Below are 23382 nucleotides of genomic sequence, written 5' to 3'. Positions count from 1 at the left end.
TTCTACCGGATTTGACAGCTGACATGTTTACCACTGACTGAGCTAATAACTGCAGCGCGCCTGCTTGAAATTGAACCTGAAGATGAATAAGTTAACCACATGGCCCTATTTTGGGCAATTGACACTGGGGAGCGAACCCAGGGCCAAGCTCTAGATGTGGTTCCCAAATGGTGTGACAACCCCACATTATTATTGTGTGAACCGAGTGGTGCAGTGACGTCACACACTAACCATAGCAACCATGCTCATCTGTACGTGGGGCCACGTACAGGTGTACAGGTACACAGGTACACAGGTACATACAGACAAAGCTGGTTATTGGAGTGGTTTGCACCACTCAAAAATTGGCTTAAGGGAGGACAGGCTGGTTGGTGGGCATCGATTAGAAATGTACAAAAAACATTTGTCATAATTATCTGTGACATAGTTGATCTGCGCGAGTTCATCGATGATGTCATAATTATCTATGGCTGACATAGTTCAGATGTTCTCAACGTTTTTGGCTGGGGACCCCCGGAAATGCTTTGGCCATGTCTCACGACCCCCGCCCGCCCCCCTCCCCACCCCCAATACAAATTGACTGCTACAATAACCTTAAGAATAGCGAAAATAAATACTGAAACCAGATATAATCATTAAGGAAAGTTTATGCATGTGTACTATATAAACTCTTAATTTCCATTATCCAGCCTATTTTTATCCTATTTTTTTTTGGGGGGGGGGGGCCCCCGAAAATAATTTGGCGACCCCGGTCGCGACCCACGGGCTGAGAACCCCTGACATAGTTGACCTGTGTGAGTTCATAATTATCTGTGATATAGTTGACCTGCGTGAGTTCATCGATGATGCCACGTTGTTCGGAAATCTGTAGCTTGAGGAACTCCACTTCCTGCTCCTCGTGGGCGTGGCTTAGATCTGTCAGAGAGGTGGGACGCTTCAGCTGAGGCTGATGGGATTGCTGCTGAGACTGGTGCCGAGAGGTGGCGGCCTTCTCCTTCTGAGGGAGGGGAGACAGATGGACAAAGAGAGAGAAAGAGAAAGAGAGAGAGATGGGGGGAAACATTGAGTATGTTCTTGGTGCTACAACAGGCCGATCGTCATTTTGGCCTATAACTCGAAGTGTGGGTTATACAAAATTATTTTCCCCTTGGATTCCTTGGATCATTACGGAACACCCCATTACAAGGCCATTTCCATCTGCCAATTTTGCATTTTCTGTGTGTTTTCATTCAATCAACATTTTTTCCTTGGACCCGGACGCAACTTATAGGCCCCGTTTGTGCCAGGTTACATTTTCTTCCATAGTGTTTTCTTCAACACACACCTTTTGCTACCATTTGCTACCATTTTGTCCAAAACTCACACAAATCTGTACACATAATCAACTGGGGTCATGTGATCAAGATGTAGGAGTTTGACTTCTCAGATCCCATTCCAAGTGTCTATGACCAAAGTTTGCGTCCCCTGGGTAGGCAACCGGGCCTGGCAGAGACCTATGCTCCAAGGAGCACCGTTATTATTCTCATGATTATCAGCATTAAACGCATACATTTTGTCAAACAACCAGTAGAGGTCTTACTTTCTCTGTGTTCAAAATCTCAATGACAATAATAAATACAATCTTACAATTGAACTCTTAGTACCCCACTTTGGTTCATTGCTGATCACCATTTCTGTTAACTTTTTAAACATCTGTTTATCTGTGCTAGGGCTAGAAACTGGGACTTCTCACTACTTAAAGACAGAGCCAAGTAAAGGCTACATAGAAAAGGGGAGTAGTAGTAGTAGTAGTAAAAGCCTGTCAAGGCTGGTGGGTCTTTCTCACCATCTCTGCGTTCTCTCGGCTCAGGTTCTTCAGTTTCTCCTCCATGCGCTGCAGTGTGTGCTGGAGGTCATCGTTCTTCTTGGACTGTCTCTTGTTCTTCTCCAACATGGGCTTCATCTGGCTCTCCGCCTCCCGCACCCGCTTCACCTGCAACACCACAGAGGAAATGGTTATTATTATTATTATTATTACCCCCCACCCCTTGATACTTGTATGCCGGCACATTCACACGAGTGGTTCTCACCAGTTCGTTCCTCTCGTCGGCCAACAGGGCGTTCCTGTCCTCCAACTTTCTGGTGACGGAGTGCAGCTCCGCCATCTTCAGCTGGAAGCGCCTCGCATCCCGCTCCTCCACCTCCTGGGGGGGAGGGGGCAGAGGGGAGGCGGAGGTGGAGGAGGAACACAACAACTGAGATAGAGGGAGTGCATGCAATGGACGGAGGAGTTGGAGTTGTTAGACGGGGAAGAGGAGTTCACGAGATGGTTTCAACATGTGTGCATTGTGCCAGCGAGAGAGTGTGTGTGTGTGTGTGTGTGTGTGTGTGTGTGTGTGTGTGTGTGTGTGTGTGTGTGTGTGTGTGTGTGTGTGTGTGTGTGTCAAAGCATGTTTTACATTGCGTGCATGTGCAAGTTTTGTGTGTATATTGTATGAACCACACGTGTCTGTCTCATAGTTCGTATGCATGTGCATGGATTCCCTGTATGCAAGCGTTGCTTGTCCGTCCGCGTGCAAAATATGGAGACGCTTCTGCTTAATGCCTAAATTGCTTCTGTCTTGAGGTTTTATTATACGTGCAGGCTGATGTGTACAGTAGCATACGAATAGTGTGTATATTGGCGTATGGTATGTTAATGTGTGTTTGCAGCAATGCGCACACTAGGGCTTTAATGATTCACTTAACTCACAAGTCGATATGATTTCTGGTTAATGTACACTCCACCGAACGTTGATGTCGTGCATTGAAAATAGCAGATCTACAAGCTTGTACATCTGCCCCAAAATGAGCTGTGGGGCTCTGTCAGAATCTGCGAGCAGACATGGCACTCCACCAGGTCATAAATATGGAAATAGTATAATAATTGTGCACAGTGCACTGCTGCATTTATGACTTTACTGCTAGAGCCTAATTTATAAATGCCAAAATAAAACACGTTTGTGCTGTGAAGAAGCAAACTCAAAAATAGATTACGCACTTAAAGAGCTTCGAGTTTCAATTCATGGGTTTGAATCGTCACACATCCGTGTCAATAATGAACTGTCTCACGAACAACTTTAACTGTCATCACTACATACATAACAGCATACACACATCGACGAAAGACACGCTCTCTTCGGCCATGTGCCAGCCAAAAGCCGCCTTAAATCCAGGAAAAGTTTCCTGAATAGCGTCCCGGTGCTCGGAACACCGAGCATAAGTAGTGAGAGAGTCACTCAGTGGGAAGAAAGAACTGGCAACCTCCCACCAGCTACAACGATGGAGTTAAAGCCTAGTGAGGCACTACCCCCTGGAGCAGACTCAACCTACGCAGTGTGGAAATGCTTAAATAGATTAAGATCTGGTGTTGGGCAAGCAAAAGCCACTCTCGCAAAATGGGGATTTTCAGATGACGAGGACATTGTGTGTGACTGTGGAACTGAACCACAGACCATGCAGCACCTCCTCACATGCCCCCTGCTGGAACATCCCTGCACACTGCACAGCATCGGACTTGGCAGAGTTTAATGAGAAAGGACAGCAATGTGTTCAGCTGTGGCTGAACCACATCTAGCCAAGTGTTGTAACTGACTGTATTGTGGACACGATAAGAAGAAGAAGAAGCATACACACATGCATGCATTATTGTTTTTTTTTTAATCAGAGCGCCCAGCGATTTATAGCAGCGGAGCACATTTAGCAACGGACCAGGCGCTATCCCGGATGTAGGTAAAGTAGCTAGATGTAGCCAAAACACTCCCGATGCAATCGACAACAACGGGAGGTATGATTAATTCTAACACGACTAGCGACAGGACGGCGATGGGCCGTCTAACACGTAATCTTCGCTTAGAATTGGACGTTATGTTATCTAGCGCTGGGCGTTACTAATTGATTGAACGGAGAACTCCGTCCTTGCCGCTCGGGGTGTTAAGCAGGTCTGGGGTGTCCCCTAGCCCAGGCACAGCCTCTCTCTTACCTGGTTGTTAAGCAGGTCTGGGGTGTCCCCTAGCCCAGGCACAGCCTCTCTCTTGGGGCTGCCGTGGTTGTATCTCTCGGCTTCCCGGACATGGCCCAGCTGTTCATCCAGGGCCTCCTTCTGAAGCTGGAGCTTCTGGGCGTAACCAGCCTGTGCTCCCAGCTCTCTCTCCAGGGCACACACCACCCGGTCCTTCCCCTTCAACTCATCCATCTACAAGGAATAAGAGGGGGAGTAGTTGCAGAGGGAGGTGATAGTCGTGTTGCATGCTGTGTGGAAAGAATTAATTGAGTTTCCGAAACAGGAAGATTTGGATTGATTCTGAATCTTTTACACCCGAGTTACAGCTCACAGCTGACAGCTATTTCCCACCAATAGGAAGATCGGGGCAAAAATTATTAAATTACAAAAAAGGTTTAGCATTGACAGTGAGATTAGTCTTCACGCATTCGAGTTCTGCACAATTTCTTGTACAAACATTCATTATGGGTATAAAAAGCCTTAATCCTCCATTTTATTTGACTCTCTTTCCGTTCAATCTAGGTTGCTCCAGTTTAAACTACAATTTTAAATACATATTGTAACTCTGCCATTAATAATTTATGACGCGTTGTTCCTGGCCTGCATTTGCATGGCTTCCTCTGCTACTGTCCCCGTTTCCCCTGTCACCATTTGCCTTTGTTCTTTTGCTCTTGGTATTTCCTGCATTCCTCACAAACAAGCCTTCTAGTTTTATTTACATGCAGGACTTTAAGCGTACTACGTAGGTTGAATATGTGATAAATAAACCATGTCCTTCCTTCAACATTTCCTAGATGTTTTTATATTGATATACCTTCATCTTATAGTTGCCTTGCATAATATAGTTAATGGGTAACTCAAATTGGCTTATACTGTAGGGCCGAATCTAGGGAGACAAGCAAATAGTGAGATAAAAGCCTGTGTGGGGCAGACGGTAAAGCCTGTGTGGGGCAGACGGTAAAGCCTGTGTGGGGCAGACGGTAAAGCCTGTGTGGGGCAGACGGTACAATCATTTATCACCTACTTGTACAGTACGTCAGTGAGATAAATACACCCTGCACCCAGAGTATGACGTGAGCGCAAAATGGCCACCATGAGAATACAGCAGGTGCCAGTGTGATGATGTCAGGTTATGCCAAGGGATGTGTCGTTTATGCAGTCTAGTCTGACTCCAGCAGCAGTTTGAAGTCTCACCAGTCGTCGGATGTCTCTCTCGCAGTCCCTCTTGATGCGATGCACCTCATCCTGGTGCTGCTGGTACGCCGTGCGGAGATCTGCAGCCTTGGCCTTGTCTGCTTGCAGAGCATTGGCCAGCGCCTCCTCTGCCTGCTTCCTGGCTGTTTTCTGCTCTTGGACCTGAGGGAGAAACAGCGCGTGCACGTACGTACACACGCACACACACACACACACACACATCTATCATTATTAACACTGTTTGAAAGCATTCAGCCTGTTTATCTAAAAGGTTACAATGAAACAATAGGCTGGCACAGAGAACTCTCCGTACTGCTTCCTGTTTTAGGCCCAAAGCTCTAGTATTCTGTTTTAAAAGTAGCATAACGTTTTATGCTCTGAATACAGATATGGACCTAGCCTTCGGTCTATATTTTGTGTTGATGCTAGAGCGAGCATGAATGAGCCCTAATCATCATTTACAGAATGGGAACCAGCCACATACAGTTACACACACAAACCCATAACACATTCGGTTTGTTTCTCACCTGTACATTCACACTGACACACATGACTGCAAAGACAACTACAATGTATGCACATGAAGTGGAACTCTACTCAAATAACCGATTAAAACCGGGAAAGCATCTGTGTCATTTTTGATTTTTACGTTGGCTATTCAAAAATAACAGATGTACAAGCTCACAGCGCTGCAAGCTTGTACATCTGCCATTGTTAAACATTTTTGAAAAATCTTGAAAGTGTGAGAACTACTGAAGTAGAAGGCGTTTGTAGAATCGGTCTCAGGTCTTAATGAGAGAACACACAATCCAACACACACTCACACACACACCACCATCCTTCATACCTCCTGTTGCAGTTTGAGCCTCTCCCCGTCGAAGGCCCTGCGGGCCTCCTCCCGGGCCTCGCAGAGGAGGGCGGTCTTCAGTTTGTCGGCCGCCCCGTCCCTCAGGGCGAACACCAGGCCCTGGAGCCTCTGGACCTCCGCGTCTCGGATCTTGACAGTCCGCGCCAGCTCCACCTCATGCTGGCGGGCTAAGCCCTCACGGACAGCCGCCGCCTCCCGGAGCTTCTCCTCGTGGAGTTTTGCACGCAGGTCGGTGATCGCCACAGCGTGCTTGTGCTGCTCCAGCTCGCGTGCCTGCCGCTGCTCTTGGAGCCTTTCGCGCAGCTTACACACCTGGTGGGGGTTTGTAAAGTATGGTTGGTGTAAGGTACGTTTATGGTATAAGTTTAGACCTTGCTGCACCATTATGATTTTTACAGTTTTTGTCGAGTGCCTTTGCTGACTACCGACTACCAACGTCATAGTTTGTGCCATATCGTAATATTCATCATCATCATTTTGTCTACGCTTCCTCTTCCTCACTCGACTCGAGCCAAACTGTTAAGTGATCTAGGACTCTCTCTAAAAATCACACTCGTGTGAAGTGAGGGCCGCTCTTATACATCATCATCATACATCACATTCCGTGCTCAAGACAATCAAGTCATCGCTATGGGGTACACACAGACACAGAAAGCTGGGCATAGGAGGGGCTAGCTCCCCTCAAAAATGGGGATTGGCGTTGGACCCATAAATGTGGCTCTGATCGTCACCTTGCTCCTCTCCTGCTGCAGCTCAATCTGGCTGTCCATCAGCTTGCTCCTCAGCTCCTCGTTGGCAACATGCACCGGGTCCACCATCGCCTCGGATTTCTCCGGCTTCCTGCCCTTCTTAAAGGGTGGGGCCGAGGGGGGTGTGGTCGATGACATGGCACTCTGACCAACCAATCAGGACAGACATAGAGCAGTGGCTTTGGAGGAAACAGGGGGGGGGGGCAGAGTCAATCGCTGCTCTTCCTCCCTGCACGGATTATCCCACATATTACCGTCATCATCGTCATCTTCTGTGCCATCCTACATCATTGCTCGAGGGCCCTGAAGGTTCCTGAGAGAGAGACGGGGCAAACATAAGACAAAGACAAAACGGTGAGTCAGGGTTAAAAACTGGGTTAAGACAAAACTACATTCAGCGTGACACCTCTGCACAACACCCCAGGCCTAACCTATTATGACACATTATATTCTGTTAAGAACAGTCTATTTTGGGGACCAACATTCACAGTCTATGCTTCCTCACGGTCTCCTCTCTCACACTCAGCACTGCCAGCACTGGTCTTGACAATTTATCACAATTCCTCTCCTTGACTCGTGTTTAGAGGCTCCACGGTGCATGAAAACGTGCCTGGTCACAATGGTCTCCTCTTAACAACTTCCTGGACCTAAACCCCAGAAAAACTAAGGCGCTGCTGGTGGACATTAGGCAGGACCCGCCCACTCCACCTCTGACCCTGGAGATAAATGGACAGGCAACAGAACACGTCGAAGAGTATACATTGCCTGGCACCACCATTGACCATAAGCTCACGTTTAAGACCAACGAGGATAATATTCACTCCAAGTGTCTCAAATAGTTGAGGACACAGTTGAGGAGTCACCCACCCTCCACACCCACTACAAACTAATGCCCTCAGGCCGGTGATACAGGGCCTCAAAACTCAGCTAGTTCTGTGCCCATCTCCCGTCAGACTTCTGAATGCCTAGGCTGAATCGCCCTCCCCCTTACCACCTGATGGACTATAGTGAACACATAGGTTGCATATTACACTATATTGGATTATCAGCACTTATATATAGAATTGATTTTAATATATTATGCTTTTAAGCACTAGTTTTTATGGTCTTTTTTATATAGTATCTGTGCATCCATGCATTGTGAATTTTTGTTGTATTTTTAAACCACTGCATCAAAGAAGTTTCTGAAAGGAAAAATAAAGTTCTTTGAAGTTGAAGTTCTTCTTCCCCTTCAGTCTCTCTCCGTTCTTCTCAAAAGAATTAGCCAGAGTGCTTTACAGAGCAATGGAGGGAAAAAAAGAAAAGAAAAGAAAAGCAAGGCATAAAACATTAAAGTAATAGCAGTAATGCAATACAGTGAGGACATGAATAACAAGAGTGTAGAAGTAGGTCTTTAGCTGCGCTTTAAAAATGTCTACAGAGGCTGCCTGTCGAAGGTACAGTGGAAGTTTGTTCCACGCGGTCAGCCCCTAGAAGCTTCACCGTGTTTTTTAGTTGCCATTTTTTTTAGGCACAGCGAGCAGGCCAGCAGTGGAAGACCTGAGGGGGGCGGTTTGGGACATATTTAGGCAGGCAGTCATGTAGGTAGGAAGGTGCGAGACCATTGAGAGCTTTATAAACAAGTAAAATGATTTTAAAATCAATCCTAAAAACAACCAGAAGCCAATGCAGTGAAGCTAGTAGTAATATGTAATATGTTCTCTCATCTTAGTTTTAGTTGTAGTAGTGAGTTCACTTCACATACAGCAATACGAAAAGAAAAAAAAAACCTTTACTACTTTATGTGTACACGCCCAGAGCTCTAGTATTCGCTTTTTTTTTAATATAATTTTTATCCCATGATTTTGCAACCCATTTTTAACCCAGTGTCAATTATCTAATGTGATCCTGGGCTCTACACACCCTCCGCCAACCTGGGGAGAGCAACGGACTGACCTCATGCTTCCTTCAATGCATGAGCGTCCAAGCCTGCTTCTTTGCACCTGACAGGGGGGAGTTTCCCCGGTTGGACGTAGCGCGTGGAAGGAACACGTTATTCCAACCAGTTCCTTTCCCCTCGGCTGGCCAGGGGGAGGCAGTTAGAGACCAGGATTACTGCATGTTTTTTGTGAGGGTACTTACCCTAGGGCAGGGGTTCTCAACCCGTGGGTCGCGACCCCTCAGGGGGTCGCCAAATTATTTTGGGGGGTCCCCAAATTATAAAAAAAGTTCATTTTTTTGCAACTGAATGGCTGGAAAATGGAAATGAAGTTTACATAGTACACATACAGGTAGTGCATGTATAAACTTCCCTTAATGATTATATCAGGTTTCAGTATTAATTTATGATATATTTTCTCTATTATTGTCTCCACCAGGCCGAAGGTGTAGTATGTTTTGCACTCCGTCCGTGTGTGTGTGTGTGTGCTTCCGTCCGTCCATCCATCCGTGTGTGTCCGTCCATCTGTGTACAGCTAATCTCCGTCATGAACGCAGCGTGTAATTTACATGAAATCTTTCACAGACTTTCCTACTAGGCATAGGAATATTTACTAGGAATATATCCCACCCTTTTCACATTGGCCTGTTATAAACACACTTTTGGAACAAAATGCCTCAAATCATGAACGCAGCGTGCAATTTACGAGAAATCTTTCACAGACTTTCCTACTAGGCTGAGGAATAAATCCCACCCTTTTCATATTGGCCTGTTATAGCGCCACCAACCCCAGGTGTTTTTTTTGCAAAACACATTTTTGGAACAAAATGCCTCAAATCATCCAATTGCCATCCTAGGCGTAAGAAGAAATGGCACCCTTTTCACATTGGCCTATTATAGCGCCACCAGGAGGCCACAACCTGACCTGCCCTGGTGGAGAACTTTATCTAGTTACGGTTACGGGGGGGGGGGGGGTCGCGAGACATGGCCAAAGCATTTCTGGGGGTCCCCAGCCAAAAATGTTGAGAACCCCGGCCCTAGGGGACACTGTCAGAACATGCAAAGTCCACACAGAAAGGCCCTTTCGCCAAGGGTATTGGGACTGATGACACGGAGGAGAACACGCCACCAGCACCCACAGCGGGAATCAAACGCAGGACATTCTAGCTGCGAGGCGACAGCACTAGTACAGACTGTGCCACCATGCCCCCGAGCTCTATAGTATTCCCCACCAATATAACTCACAATATTGTGTAGTGGCGGCAGAGAGCATTTATGAGTGCTTAAACACATGGATGAACAGCTGGAAAAAAGGAATGAGACTATCAATATCATCGCTTCACCTAACAGACCAGTTTTAAATTACTTAAGAGATTTACATCACTAATCATACTGAATGGTTTTGTCCGGTGATTATTATTTGTTAGTTATTAATGTTTTTTTACTTTTCCTTTCTCCCACGGGATCACTAACGGACAAGGTTGGTCTATCTACACTGCAGTATCAGTCTTGCAGACCTTGCCAGACTAGTATTTTGCGGTTTGTACTCGAGTGTGGTGAAAAAGAAACCTCCTTGATCCTTGATGCTAGTTTGAGGCCGGATAACGTTTTAGTCAAGTATGAGTCAGCAGTGGAATACAGCGGTCACTAAAGGAATAAAAATGTGGGCCTCATGAAATGGGACAACCCACCACCAAAAGAACCATTATGTCCTCAGCCTCTGTATCTGTATTAGCCGAACACGACTGGATGATGCCACAACTTAAATGCTTTAGTCAGTTTAGTGGGATGGGTATGAAACAACAACAATAACAATGATGTGAAGGCAGGGAGGTCTTTATGCCTCTAACCCTAAGTGCATTAGTGCAGCAAGCTGAACTTTATTTTTCAGTTGAAGCAAGATTACAGTGTCATTGGTAGCCTTATACCTGTCCTGTGCCAATGAGACACAAATTCATCACCCTGGATGAACAGAATATAAAAGGAAAGTGGACTGGCCTTATAATTTCTTCCTGAAATTAAAAAAAAAAATCACCCATGAGTGAAGTGAGGGGCGCAGTAAGGGCAGTATTTATATCAGCCAGATGACGTATTTTGTTGTCATCATTACCCTAAACAAACATTAAAGTCCATAGACTTGGCTGGCACAAATTACATCATACTTTACCCTAAACAAACATTAAAGTCCATAGACTTGGCTGGCATAAATTATATTTTACCCTTAACTTCCAAATTCCATAGACTTTTGCTGGGACGGGAAATTTATAATCAGGCTCTCGACAAACATTCAAAGTCCTTAGACTTGGCTGGCCTATAATTTCTGAAAGCCAAAAACTGTGGGTTCCATTGTAACCTAGTAACCTTGCAGTCTGTTTACTATTAAATAAATAATGCATATTAAACAACGAAGGAGCCAAGGAGTTGAAACACCGCAGGCACTTCCATCTTTTCCACAAAGACAAACACTACTCAAATAGTGCACACTCACTCACTCGTACTACACACAGATGGCAGCAATAGTTACCACGGCAACCGTCGCTTCAAAGACTCCATCCCTCCCACAGAGTAGACGATGATGGGAGAGGAGGAAAGAGCACTTCGGATGATTTGAGACACGAGTATGCTCAAACACACATGCTCCAATAGCACAACATTACACATTTCGGAAGAAAAACCACTAACAAACAGACGTGTACCCTCTTCATTTGAAAAATCTAACCATGTGTGCAATTTCATCATCTGGCTCATCAATCTCTTAAGCTGGATTTATTCTGTAGTGTAAGTGTACATAGTTGGGCACTGGTGTTGTGCACTGAAAATAGTACATCTGTAAACCTTTAGATCGCCTATTTTCGGCTATTAGAATAAGTCAGGCATTAGTCAAGGTTGAGAGAGAGACAGAAATGTACTGCTTCCACTGGGGGTGGCCTTCTACCATGTTGTCTTAAAGAGTGAACTCAGTCCACACAGGGGGAATGAACTACAGAACAGGAGCAGGGACAGAGTCAATGATGGAAAGGCAAAAGGAAATGACAACTAAAAAAAGAAAATCAGCCTAGGAAAGGCCAGGAGGGGGCAGTAACAGTCAGAGACCCCCCCCCCCCCCCCCCCACCACCACCACCACCACCCCCAATCTGGCCTACATTCTCTCCCCTTCACGCCCACCGCTCCATCCTCCCTCCTACTGGCAGGATTGACGTCAAGTCACAGAGCACTTGGAATCAGTGATCTCACTCCCATTCACAAACAGAGACACACAGTCACACACACACACACACACACACATGCGGATAGACTGACACGGAGGGATCCTTCACATTGAAAAAGCACAGACACATTGTATTGCAATCTACTACCCCCCCCCCCCCCCCCCCCACAAGCATTACTTTACAGCAAAGTCCAGAGTAAAATATGTTATGCATTTGTTTTACAGACTCAAGAGTTAAAAAAATAACACTCCAGATGTTACTGTGTACTGCATTATGAAATTTGCACACTTATTGTTTTCTCATCGCCGCATGTTTTGGCATGCCTCTCTGCCAGTGACTGATAACCAGGTGTTCCTGAGCTGAAGAAGAGACTGAGGAACGCTAGGTGGAGGCGTGGATGCTCAGACTCGCAACAACTGGCCTTAGTGTGAAGTATATAGTCAATAGAAAGAAATATGACCAGCAACTTTCAGAACAGAACAAGACAAAGATTCATCTTTGATTAAACACAATGGTATAGACTCTATATACAGTATAGAGCCATGGCCCATGAATGACAAGACTTGTGGTGTCATGCTGGTGTAGCACACCATAGGCAATCTACAAGCCATTGTGACCAATGGCTACACCACGGTTTCAAGATCACAATGCATTGTGATATATAAATATAAATCAGGCTTAAAAATGAATCATCGGAATCCTACTCTTAAAATGATTAGATAAATCAGGAATAATCAGGATCAGGAATCTTTGCCTGAAACATGGAGGAAAGTACAAACACAGCAACAACACACAAAATGCTTTCATGACACATCCTGGAAGCACATGTCCCGGGAGGCAATAGCTAACTTTATCGTCCATTGCAAACAAGGAATGTTAATACGGGAAACTGGAAGTTTTATAGGGGCATGGAGAATCTAACAAGCACCTTTCATGTGCAAAGAAGCAAACAAAAGCCAGCGTAGGTCTAACCTTTCAATCATCTGCTCATAGTATTTCTACTTTACTTTGTTTTTTTTTGTGGCTTTCACCTTTATTTTTTATAGTGGGACACAGTAGGCTGACAGGAAATGGGGAGAGAGATGGGGGGAAGACATGCAGTAAAGGCCGTCGGGATCGGGAGTCGAACCCGCGGCACACTGCCAGACTGGATTACCAGCTAAGGTGCCTGGACCACTGAGCCATGGCCCAGGCCTCTACTTTACTTCTTAAGGCTAGTACAACCTTTTGAGTCAAACTGATAGGGGACCGATATGAAAAATACCACAATTTATCATATCAGTCAACCAATCATCCAGGTTTAGCTTTCTATTTCATACAGTGACTTGCCAAATTATGCCATTTTATTCCCAGTTGTAAAAGGGGAAATGGAGCAAGAGACAGTACTTTAGTACACCTTTAAAGGCCTATTTGCCTATCTTGTGTGAGTGTACCAAAAGAAAAAAAGAGAAAGTTTTGTAACAGCTAAGGTATTTGCCAATCCCAGCCTTGCCACATTGTTGAACACAAAATCCTCAGGACCATAAGGCACATAAAATGATGTCACAAGGCTCTTGTGTGGCGCAGTGGTAAAGTGCCTGCCTACCACTGCGGACTGAGGTTGTGGGTTCAAATCCACCATTGTGTCTTTGTCAAGCGTCTACAACACAAACACGACTGGCCCGTGTTCGGGGGAGGGTGATAAATGTCACTCACTACACATAATCCTACGGGCTGGCTAGCAGCACCCGTCAGCAGCGTGCATTGAGCAGAGGAGTAGGACGAAGGCTCTACGTCCTCAATGGGGGCGCCTCAATGGTAGGTGAGTCAGTGGGATACAACATCAGTGGGACACAACAGCAGTGACAAAACAGAAATGTGTGTGGAGAGGAATCAATTGGCATAACGCCTAAATTGGTATTACCAACCGTAAAGAGCAAGTTAAACATCAACAGTCTTAAATAATTTGCCTAGTCTAAGGTGATAAGGTGAGAGCACCGAAACGGTGGGTCGTAAAAACAAGAGAGATGTGTTTGGGTGAGCAGTGAGTGGCTTAACACCGCGGCGTGACATGTTTTCAGCTGTGAGTATGAATAGGCCCACAGATAATTCAGGCTCAAGAGTTACCTGGAACGTTGAGTTGCTATTTTGTTACCATGTCCAACAGGGTGAATATTTACTTGCACAAGTAGAGCACGCAAGTACTGTGGTCGGCTGGAACAAAAGTGGTATGCATGGTATGCGTGGTTATAATTGGCTGTTGATGGTGACGTAATTAAGATAAAGATATGTTTCAATGTTGGGTGGGTAAAAGGTAACGTATGTATGTATTATGTATGTATGCCGATAAGAATGGTAGTCCCCTATTGGCTGTTGACGGTGACGTAACCATGGTACACTTCAAGGTAGGTATATATATTTTATAGAGGGGCTGATCGTAAGTTCGTAGAGGTCGGCAAGTTGGCACCTCGACAGAGTGCATTTCTAGTTGTTGATAGAAAATATGCAATTTGGAACGTCACTACCCTAACATGAATGAATGTGAAGTCAATTGATGATATGCCCACGGCTGCCATCTTGCCAGCTGCCATAGACAGCCCATTCATCCAAACAGAACAGTCACACGAGAGAGACTCGGAGTAGAACCGCTGCTCCTTCGCCTGGAAAGGAGTCAGCTGAGGTGGTTCGGGCATCTGGTTAGGATGCCTCTCGGGCGCCTCCCTAGGGAGGTCCTCGACGCACGTACCACTGGGAGGAGACCCCGGGGCAGACCAAGGCGCAGTTGGAGGAAATACATCGACTCACTGGCCTTGGATGTCTTGGAATCCCCCAGGAGGAAGTCACTAATGTTGCTCTGGAGAGGGAAGTCTGGAGCACTCTGGTGGAGCTGTTTCCCCCGCGACCAGACTACGGATAAGATGAATGGAAAGATGGATGGATGGATGGAGAACAGTCCTATCTAATTGTATTAAATAACGTCAAACTCACCAACATTGCAGCTGTACGGAAAGCTTGAATTATCCTCTATCTGCAATGTGTTTGCTTAATAAAAATCTACTGTAGACATCAGAGCTACTCCCTGTCAAGAAAGTCTTTTGCAGTCTTTTGCTGTTATTTGCCTTTTTTTGTCCAATTCGTGGGCCACCTACTAAAAATCATACTGTGGTGGCTGGTCATTATTGTGTTGTGGCCCGCCACACAATACTGCATATACAGTAGGTGAAACACTGGGATGGCTGTTTCTCCAAAATAAATGTATCTAGGTATGAAATGAATAACATACAATTAACTTCTGAAGCATTGGTAGCCAAATGCCTTTACAACTGTCAGGAGCTCATTACCAGAGCCCAGATGGACCTCTTCTAGGCTGCAGTGCAGACTAGACCACACAAATACACATAGACAAACACACACAAACACCAATTGCTAAACATTAACTAGAAGTGACTTGAGGCAGACACACACACACCCAATAAATACATAAATGAGTTGCATATGTGCCGTCAAACAAACACTCCACCATTTTGTCTGGGTTCAAAAACAACAAAGAGAGAGAGAGAGAGGGTTAACCAGACATACAGATAAGACAGACACTTTCTATGCCGTGCATACAGTACATTCACCCATACTGTAGTTACAGTATGTGTATAGTGTAGTCGCCCACCCCACCATTGACTCACACAAACATTCTTTTTTTCAGTAAAACATCACCAGATTGACTGCAGGGTGACAGAACAGGACCAACCACACAAACATACCAACCAATAATACACAGGCAAATGCACACAATAGCCTGAGAGCCAATAGTCCATTGGGAGGCTGCATAACCCGGCCAAGTGCAGACTAGTGAAGCATGTAATCTAAACTAATAGGACTATACAGTCAAGGCAAACAAATAAACAATGCTGACACCATGTCACACCAGTCTCTCTCTCTCTTGGTGTGTGTGTGTGTGTGTGTGTGTGTGTGTGTGTGTGTGTGTGTGTGTGAGAGAGAGACACACACACACAGACACAATTTTAATGAACGTTCACTTCAATTCGTTTGGAGAATGTTAACGATTTATCCACTGACCACAAAAATGGCACAGTGCTGCCTTCAAAACACTGCGGTATTATAACACAGACTAGACAGGGTTTTAAATTCTGTGTCTAAGGGGTTACTTCATGTTGTGCTCACATGACTCCATGTACAGTATGTGGCACTGGCAGATGCAGATAACGACACAGGCATGTCTGTGTGTGTGTGTGTGTGTGTGTGTGTGTGCGTGCGTGCGTGCGTGCGTGCCGCTCTCTCTGTGCACAAATCTGTGTGCTTGCATCCTTGTTAGCACCTAGTACGCATATACCCTCCTCTCTGAGGCATTAAAGGGAGATCAATAATGTGATTAGCCTGTTAATTTAAGACTACATGCCCTGATACAAGTATCTGTTTTTGTATCAATATCAACAAGCAACTTACATTTTCACTTTTCTATTGAAAAAAAGTAAATAATGTTCCAAGTAAAGTTGAAATGTGCATCATGGCCTATAGACTCAAGTCAATCTCTAATGCTGCATTCACATGGAATCAGGCAAGCGGTAGACAGCATTTTAGTGGACGGGAGCAGGACGGTAAATGGAACAGGACAGCACGGCAGTCCAGCAGCCAGAACCGGCGACGGTAATGGCAGACGGCATCAATGTTAAAATATTTTTACCGTTCCGTGCCGTCCAGAAGGTTTTGTCGTTTGCCGTCTACCGCTTGCCTGTCATGTGAATGCAGCATAACACTTCACTCAACTGGAGAGACTGAGGGAGCAATCTCCCATCTTTCATTGCAAAAACTGGGTGATTGAGAGTTAAGACGCAGCCTGCCAGAACCGTAGAAAACGGTGTTAAATTAATCGTCTAGCCTGCCAGAAACGTAGCTATGTTATCCAGGGGTTTATATTCTTTAATCCATGTTTTGATCCGATCGTATCGTTAGCCACCGTTCGTTAGCACAACAGTCCAAGTGGGACAGTGGCCGCGGCCATTTTGAAGATGTGCGCGCATTCACTTGCATTTAATGGTCCACGTTCAAATGCCTGCATCTCCAAATCGGCGCAATGAATGTCGTTTCTGGTGAGAACAAGGTTTTTCATCGGCCGACAGCAGGCGCTGTGATACTCGCGGTTGGGTTTTTTCTGCACCGAGCGAGAGATCAACAACCACACACAGCACGCGCGATAAAACCTTGGCAATGCGTGATTTAATGCTGGCGGCAAGACGGAACTGCATTACAGATTCAAAACAAATCCAAAGTATTAAGAGCAGATCTTCATTAGAGTTATGACATAATTGGTTTTCAAAGCAGTAGGCAAAGGTCTGCTTCTGCTAGCGGCTGTGCTCACAACTTGCATTTAGAAGAAGTAAAGTCCCTATATATCTAGTAGCCAGCCCATAGAGCCCCATTGTGAACCCGGACATGTTGAGTACACCAAGGTTTTATGTTAGAAATGTTGAGTATGGGTCCCCAGCATGTAGAAACTGCCGGATGCTAACTTGCATTATGTTGAGCAATTTTCATAATTGGCATAATATGTGACCATACCATTAACAACCTATAAAAGGCAAAATATTCAAAATGTCATCATGCTTTATGTAGCATGTGATGTGTCAAACTAGGGGGTTTTCATGATGCTGAATCCATTCCAAGCATTAGTTTTGCAAAAACACACGGCTAAAAACGGCCGTTTTTAGCCGTGTGTTTTTAGCTGTGTGTTTTAGCCGTGTGTTTTAGCCGTGTGTCAGCACATTTGGGTATGGCCATTTTAAGCCCAATGAGTGTTTTTTTGCAAAACTAATGCTTGGAATGGATTCAGCATCATGAAAACCCCCTAGTTTGACACATCACATGCTAGATAAAGCATGATGAAATTTTGAATATTTTGCCTTCTATAGGTTGTTAATGGTATGGTCACATATTATGCCAATTATGAAAATTGCTCAACATATGCAAGTTAGCATCCAGCAGTTTCTACATGCTGGGGACCCATACTAAAAATGTCTAACATAAAACGTTGGTGTACTCAACATGTCCGGGTTCACATTCTGGCTACTAGACTAATATGTATCAACAGGGAACACACCATCTCTCCCCTAAAAATCGGTATTGATCTGAAATATGCTATTTTGGTCGCGCGCACACACACACACACACACACACACACACACACACACACACACACACACACACACACACACACACACACACACACACACACACACACACACACACACACACACACACACACACACACACACACACACACACACACACACACACACAAGACTGTAACAACTATTGTTATACAGAGCTTTTAAAGCTATGGTTAAAAAGTGTGATGACATGAATGAATGAAGAGATGTATATGTGAGTACATAGGCCTCTGTGATTAGCCTTATAGACTCATCAATCAAAACATTTTGCTGATGTGGAAAACAATATGAAGATAGAGAATTATGAATGTAAAATGGCTTTTGATTGATTGATTGAAGTATTTATTAACAGTTTGTAGAATTACAGTAAATTTCAAGCACAACTCTCAATACAAAAACTGTTAACTGTGAGTGGACGACCAAATAAAGCATTACACTTGTTTACAAGAGGGTCCACCTTGTTCAATTCATCAGAACATTTAGAGGCTGGGATAGATTACTAGAAATGGAAGGGAGAGAAGGGGAACAGAGAGGGACATACGAACCGGTATTAAAAAAAGAAGCAATACCATTACCACTATACATGCCAAACAACAATAAACCTATTGCTGTTGGGGAAAGAAGGGGGATAATTGTAGGTTATGCCTGCCAAATTCCCAATCAACATTCTTAGCTGCATGTTTTTAGCTGTTAATCAGAAATGAGAATGCATAAATAATAAATATGCTTACCTTATAAGTCATAACAGATGCAGTTAAGGAACATCTGGACTACTTTGTGACTGAGTATTCTACCGATTCAACATATCCATCACCACCAATAGCTAGACAGTAGACACCCAATAGACCACTACAGCATGCATCATGTCAGTATTACAACGGTGGCCCTCGGCGCCGACCGGCGGCCAACACACGCTGGCTGCCCACCGAGTATGATTTATGGTCCTCCAGAGTGCCTGATAGAGACGTTATGACTTATGACAGCGATTCCGACACTAAACCAACTCGACATGCAGTGCATGGCGGAGGATGATATGTATACAACAGCTACACTGCAGGCTACAGCCTGCTAATGCGACGTGGTCAGCAGTCTAATGAGCTGTCAAACGGAAGATTAGCAACGGCTACTGGAGGGTCGTCTAGCCTAGTGCACGGCCACGGCCACGGCCACGGCCACTCGGTGTGCCAACCAACCACACCCCACAGCGATCTGATCTGCGTGTGTGACTGTGTGTGGGCTGTGGGGGGCTATCCGTGCCGCCCTGGCCGCAGCATCCTGGGGTCAAATCAAATGCCTCACAGTCACACTGACACTACCAAAGAAAACATGCATCATGCATGCACACTCAATTATGTTGCCATTTGTTGGATGCTGCCTGTCATCACCGAGCCGTTAAAGTACTGATCGGGTTGGTATTTGTATCCCATATGGGCCATCAATGGGCTCCGCTGAGCCCATGGGGAGGCGATGTTAATTAATGACAGATTACAGACTCGAAACATCCTCTTTATTTGACATCTAGAAGCTGGAGATGTCACGCATGCTCCCCATTGAACACACGCCGCATCAGGCTCGGTGAAGCCTCGCTGGAGAAAGCTATACTGCCCATTAATAATATTCCTCTCCTCCTCATACGGGCGGCTCTGCAGCCAAGAACCACATGTACATGTCAAGCGAGCCTACAGTCGCCAAGCGCTAAAGGGTTGCAAACGAATTACACTGTTATCTTTATCGTACCCCGGATATTGAGATGCATCAGCTATAATATTGCCCGTCGCGTTTTAACACCAACGATGTCTGTTTTAAGTCACTCTCCTTTCAATCATCAGTAAATTAACTTACCTCAAATTAAATGTAGGTCCAGTGGATAAGAAGAGTCAAGACAGTTCTTTGGACAGGACAGAGGTTGAAATATGTTGCTGCTGGCTTCAGATCCAGGGAGGCTGGGCTTCGATCTGAGAACCTCATGAATGCACCTACAGATGCCCTGCTGCCGTTGCAAACATGTCCATTTGCTCAACTTTTGCCAACACGACCGGGTCTCTTTTAATGGTACAATGCGGCCAAAATATTATAATGCCATGATTATTATTATACACAAATTGTGGTGGCACTGCATGGGATGGGAGCTCAAACTATAGAATATATTCAAGCTCTTCTCTTCTTGTGCACGCCGACATTTTCGTCCACGCCCACACACGACGTCACCTGGCATAATTTCCGTCCGTTTCGGTTTCACCCACGGATGAAAAAAGTCCAACAGCCTATGGATGCAAGTTCTGCTGTTACGTGGACGTGGGAAAACCATAGAAAACCCGGGCGTCGCCGGTAGCGTGATAGAAGCGCGACACCTGACTGCGTGTTCAAGAATGACACCGCGCACGGTAAATGCGTGCACACGGTGCTGGAGGAGGAACGTGTGTCGTCATTGCGTTTGTCGTCATTGGTGGCTGTTTGCCTGTTACATCCTGCTACAATATTGTCAATATGGGCAACTGCTGCAAATATGCATAATAGAAAGAGAGAGAGAGATATGATTTACATCCTACAATTGTCAATATGGGCAACTGCTGCAAATATGCATAATAGAAAGAGAGAGAGAGATATGATTTACATCCTACAATTGTCAATATGGGCAACTGCTGCAAATATGCATAATAGAAAGAGAGAGAGAGAGATATGATTTACATCCTACAATTGTCAATATGGGCAACGGCTGCAAATATGCATAATAGAAAAAGGTGTGTAGAGTTTCTAAATTCATGTGTGTATCTAGGGCAAATAACAAAAGTATGTTGAAAAATAATATGACAACATAAAAGTGTGCATATAGGACTGGCGAGTATCATGACCCAGATTGTGGGGGATGAATTACTCACACCCAGCTGCCTGTCTCTGCCTCTTACACTGTGCCTGACTGGCATTCAGACACCACACACACACACACACACACATCACTGCACTTGAGGCTGCAGCATATGCATTCTACTGCTACAGGGCTTGGCCCAGCCACCCGGATATAGGAGAGGATGAGTACTAGGCCTACACAGCCAGGGATTAGGTTTATCCTATTTGATTTTTTTTTTATAGGAGAGTAGACAAGTATAGTATTGGTATGCAGCCCCCTAGTAGTGACACTGATTACTGCTGAGGCCAGCACACACAGACACAGATGGACTGATAAGATGAATGGAGGTTTGGGAGAGAGAGAGAGAGAGAGAGTGAAGGAGGGAGGGCTGCGTGTGAGTTGTGTTTTGTTAGTGAAGATTAACCTCAGAACAGAACAGAAAAGGGAGAGAGTGTGTGTGTGTGTGTGTGTGTGTGTGTGTGTGTGTGTGTGTGTGTGTGTGTGTGTGTGTGTGTGTGTGTGTGTGTGTGTGTGTGTGTGTGTGTGAGAGAGAGAGAGATATGGTTAATGCTGGTTAATGCCGCTTCTGTTCATGGGTTTTCACCTGAGGTACTTTTTAAGACAGGGATTCTCTTTTTGTACCACATTCCCAACAACAACAATAGCCTACAGCAAGAACAGAAGGATCATTTTATGGAGGAACAGGGGGAAAGGGAATCACATCCATCCCTAATTGTGATAACCATGTGGTCAGCCCATGTGACCTCTTTGCCTCAAATGAAAAAGTTGCTCTCAGTATCTGATGAGACTCAGGTGATCACGTTACTGTAAATATATAAGCCACGGGAGATGTAAATGAAGAGAATGCCTGTATTCTAAAAGCTTCAAAGAAAAGCAGTATTCATCTAGGATTAGAGGTTACAATAAGCTTCACCATAGATTTTGAGACATATAACCTCTCACAACATACAATATGTGGTATGAGGATTCTAAGATTCTTCATGACTTCACATTCATGATTGAAAAACAAAACATACTAGTTTGCTTCTTAGAGGTGCCCATAATAAGCTCAACATATTCATAAGAAATAGCAGATTAAACTAGAAAAATGTGCTCCTCGGAGCACGGGTGTCCCTCCGCCAGGGCAGGTCAGCTTATTGTGGGCCAGCAATGTTTCACGGCAATCGGACACTGTGTTTATGATTTGAGTCATTTTGTTCACATTTTTTTATTTTTTTATTTGGATCCCCAAAGCTACTACCTTAGTAGAAGCTACTCTTCCTGGGGTCCACAAAACAGGCTACTCCTGCAAATGTTGGAAGCCAATCTTAGCCAATCAGGATGGAATATGAAAAATCGGACAGATCACTCGATCACATGACTATAGAGATAATGTGTACAGATTGGCATGACAATATCTGTAGGAGTAAACAAAAAACATTGTTTTGCAAAAATCAACCTCCTGGTGGCACTATAACAGACTAATGTGAAAAATGTGGGACAGAGGTTCTGCTCTGGCACCCAGGGAGTGTGTGCGCACAGTTTCACACCGATCGGGCCAATGGTGCCGGAGATTAGCTGTACAGTGTACACAGATGGAAGGACGAACACTCACACACACAAGGACGGACAGACAAGGGCGAAAACAAATCATTTATTTTAAGAGTCTATATGGTATTCATAGGGGACATGATTTCAAATAAAGATCGCAATGCCAGCTCCCTTTATCCACATAACCGATTTACTAGAAACACACACAAACCATTCATGTGCACACACACACACACACACACACACACACACACACACACACACACACACACACACACACACACACACACACACACACACACACACACACACACACACACACACACACACAGAGAGAGAGAGAGATATACATACAAACCACATAACAAACTTAATCTGTTTCTCAACTCATTCAACTCAGAACTCAAATTCTGAGGACAGACACTGTCCTATTTTCCAGGAGTGACGTAACTCTTTCATATGAAGGTAATTAATCTTACCAGGCATGACTCATCCTATTCATCAGTCTACAAAAGTCTGAGTCCGCTATTCCATGTCCGTCCCCTAAAAACATTATCCAAAACATGCACTTAACAATCCAAAAACCTTACAAGCAACAGTACTGTATATTTCAGTTGGGCATGCATTTAGAGTTCTGAGTAAGACCCGAGGAATTATGTGGAAATACTGTCATTGAGTGTTCCATTAGAGTAGACACTAAACAGTCCAGGGCTTTATAGGCCTTTTATAATACACTATTATAACGCCCACACCCTGAATCTTAATACACGTTGCCTAATGGCACTAAAGTAGAAACACTACAGTGGTACAGTTATTGTTAGCTTTGCTGTTGTTGCGTGTCTGTTGTTGCGTGTGTGTCTAT

The 23382-nt window shown here is 44.8% G+C and overlaps 1 protein-coding gene across 1 annotated transcript in view; it reads right to left on the bottom strand.

Moving 5' to 3' along the window:
- jakmip1 (janus kinase and microtubule interacting protein 1) overlaps positions 1–20424 on the bottom strand; it is a gene marked incomplete at its 3' end in the record, with an annotated part of 36408 nt that extends 15984 nt beyond the window's left edge. Inside the window, exons 1-8 of the mRNA XM_079497750.1 lie at positions 19964–20424; positions 6815–7145; positions 6063–6395; positions 5216–5377; positions 4001–4213; positions 2070–2234; positions 1826–1972; positions 827–997 (exon numbers count right to left, since the gene is read on the bottom strand). Coding sequence (XP_079353876.1) covers positions 827–997; positions 1826–1972; positions 2070–2234; positions 4001–4213; positions 5216–5377; positions 6063–6395; positions 6815–6970 — 1347 coding nt within the window. The 5' untranslated portion in view covers positions 6971–7145; positions 19964–20424. The remainder of the gene's footprint in view (positions 1–826; positions 998–1825; positions 1973–2069; positions 2235–4000; positions 4214–5215; positions 5378–6062; positions 6396–6814; positions 7146–19963) is intronic.
- Positions 20425–23382: the final 2958 nt, after the last annotated feature.

Source organism: Electrona antarctica (genome assembly GCF_951216825.1).
Source record: "Electrona antarctica genome assembly, chromosome: 1".
Classification (NCBI taxonomy): domain Eukaryota; kingdom Metazoa; phylum Chordata; class Actinopteri; order Myctophiformes; family Myctophidae; genus Electrona; species Electrona antarctica.
Note: the sequence above shows the minus strand (reverse complement) of the source record. Positions and strands in the feature narration are given on the sequence as shown.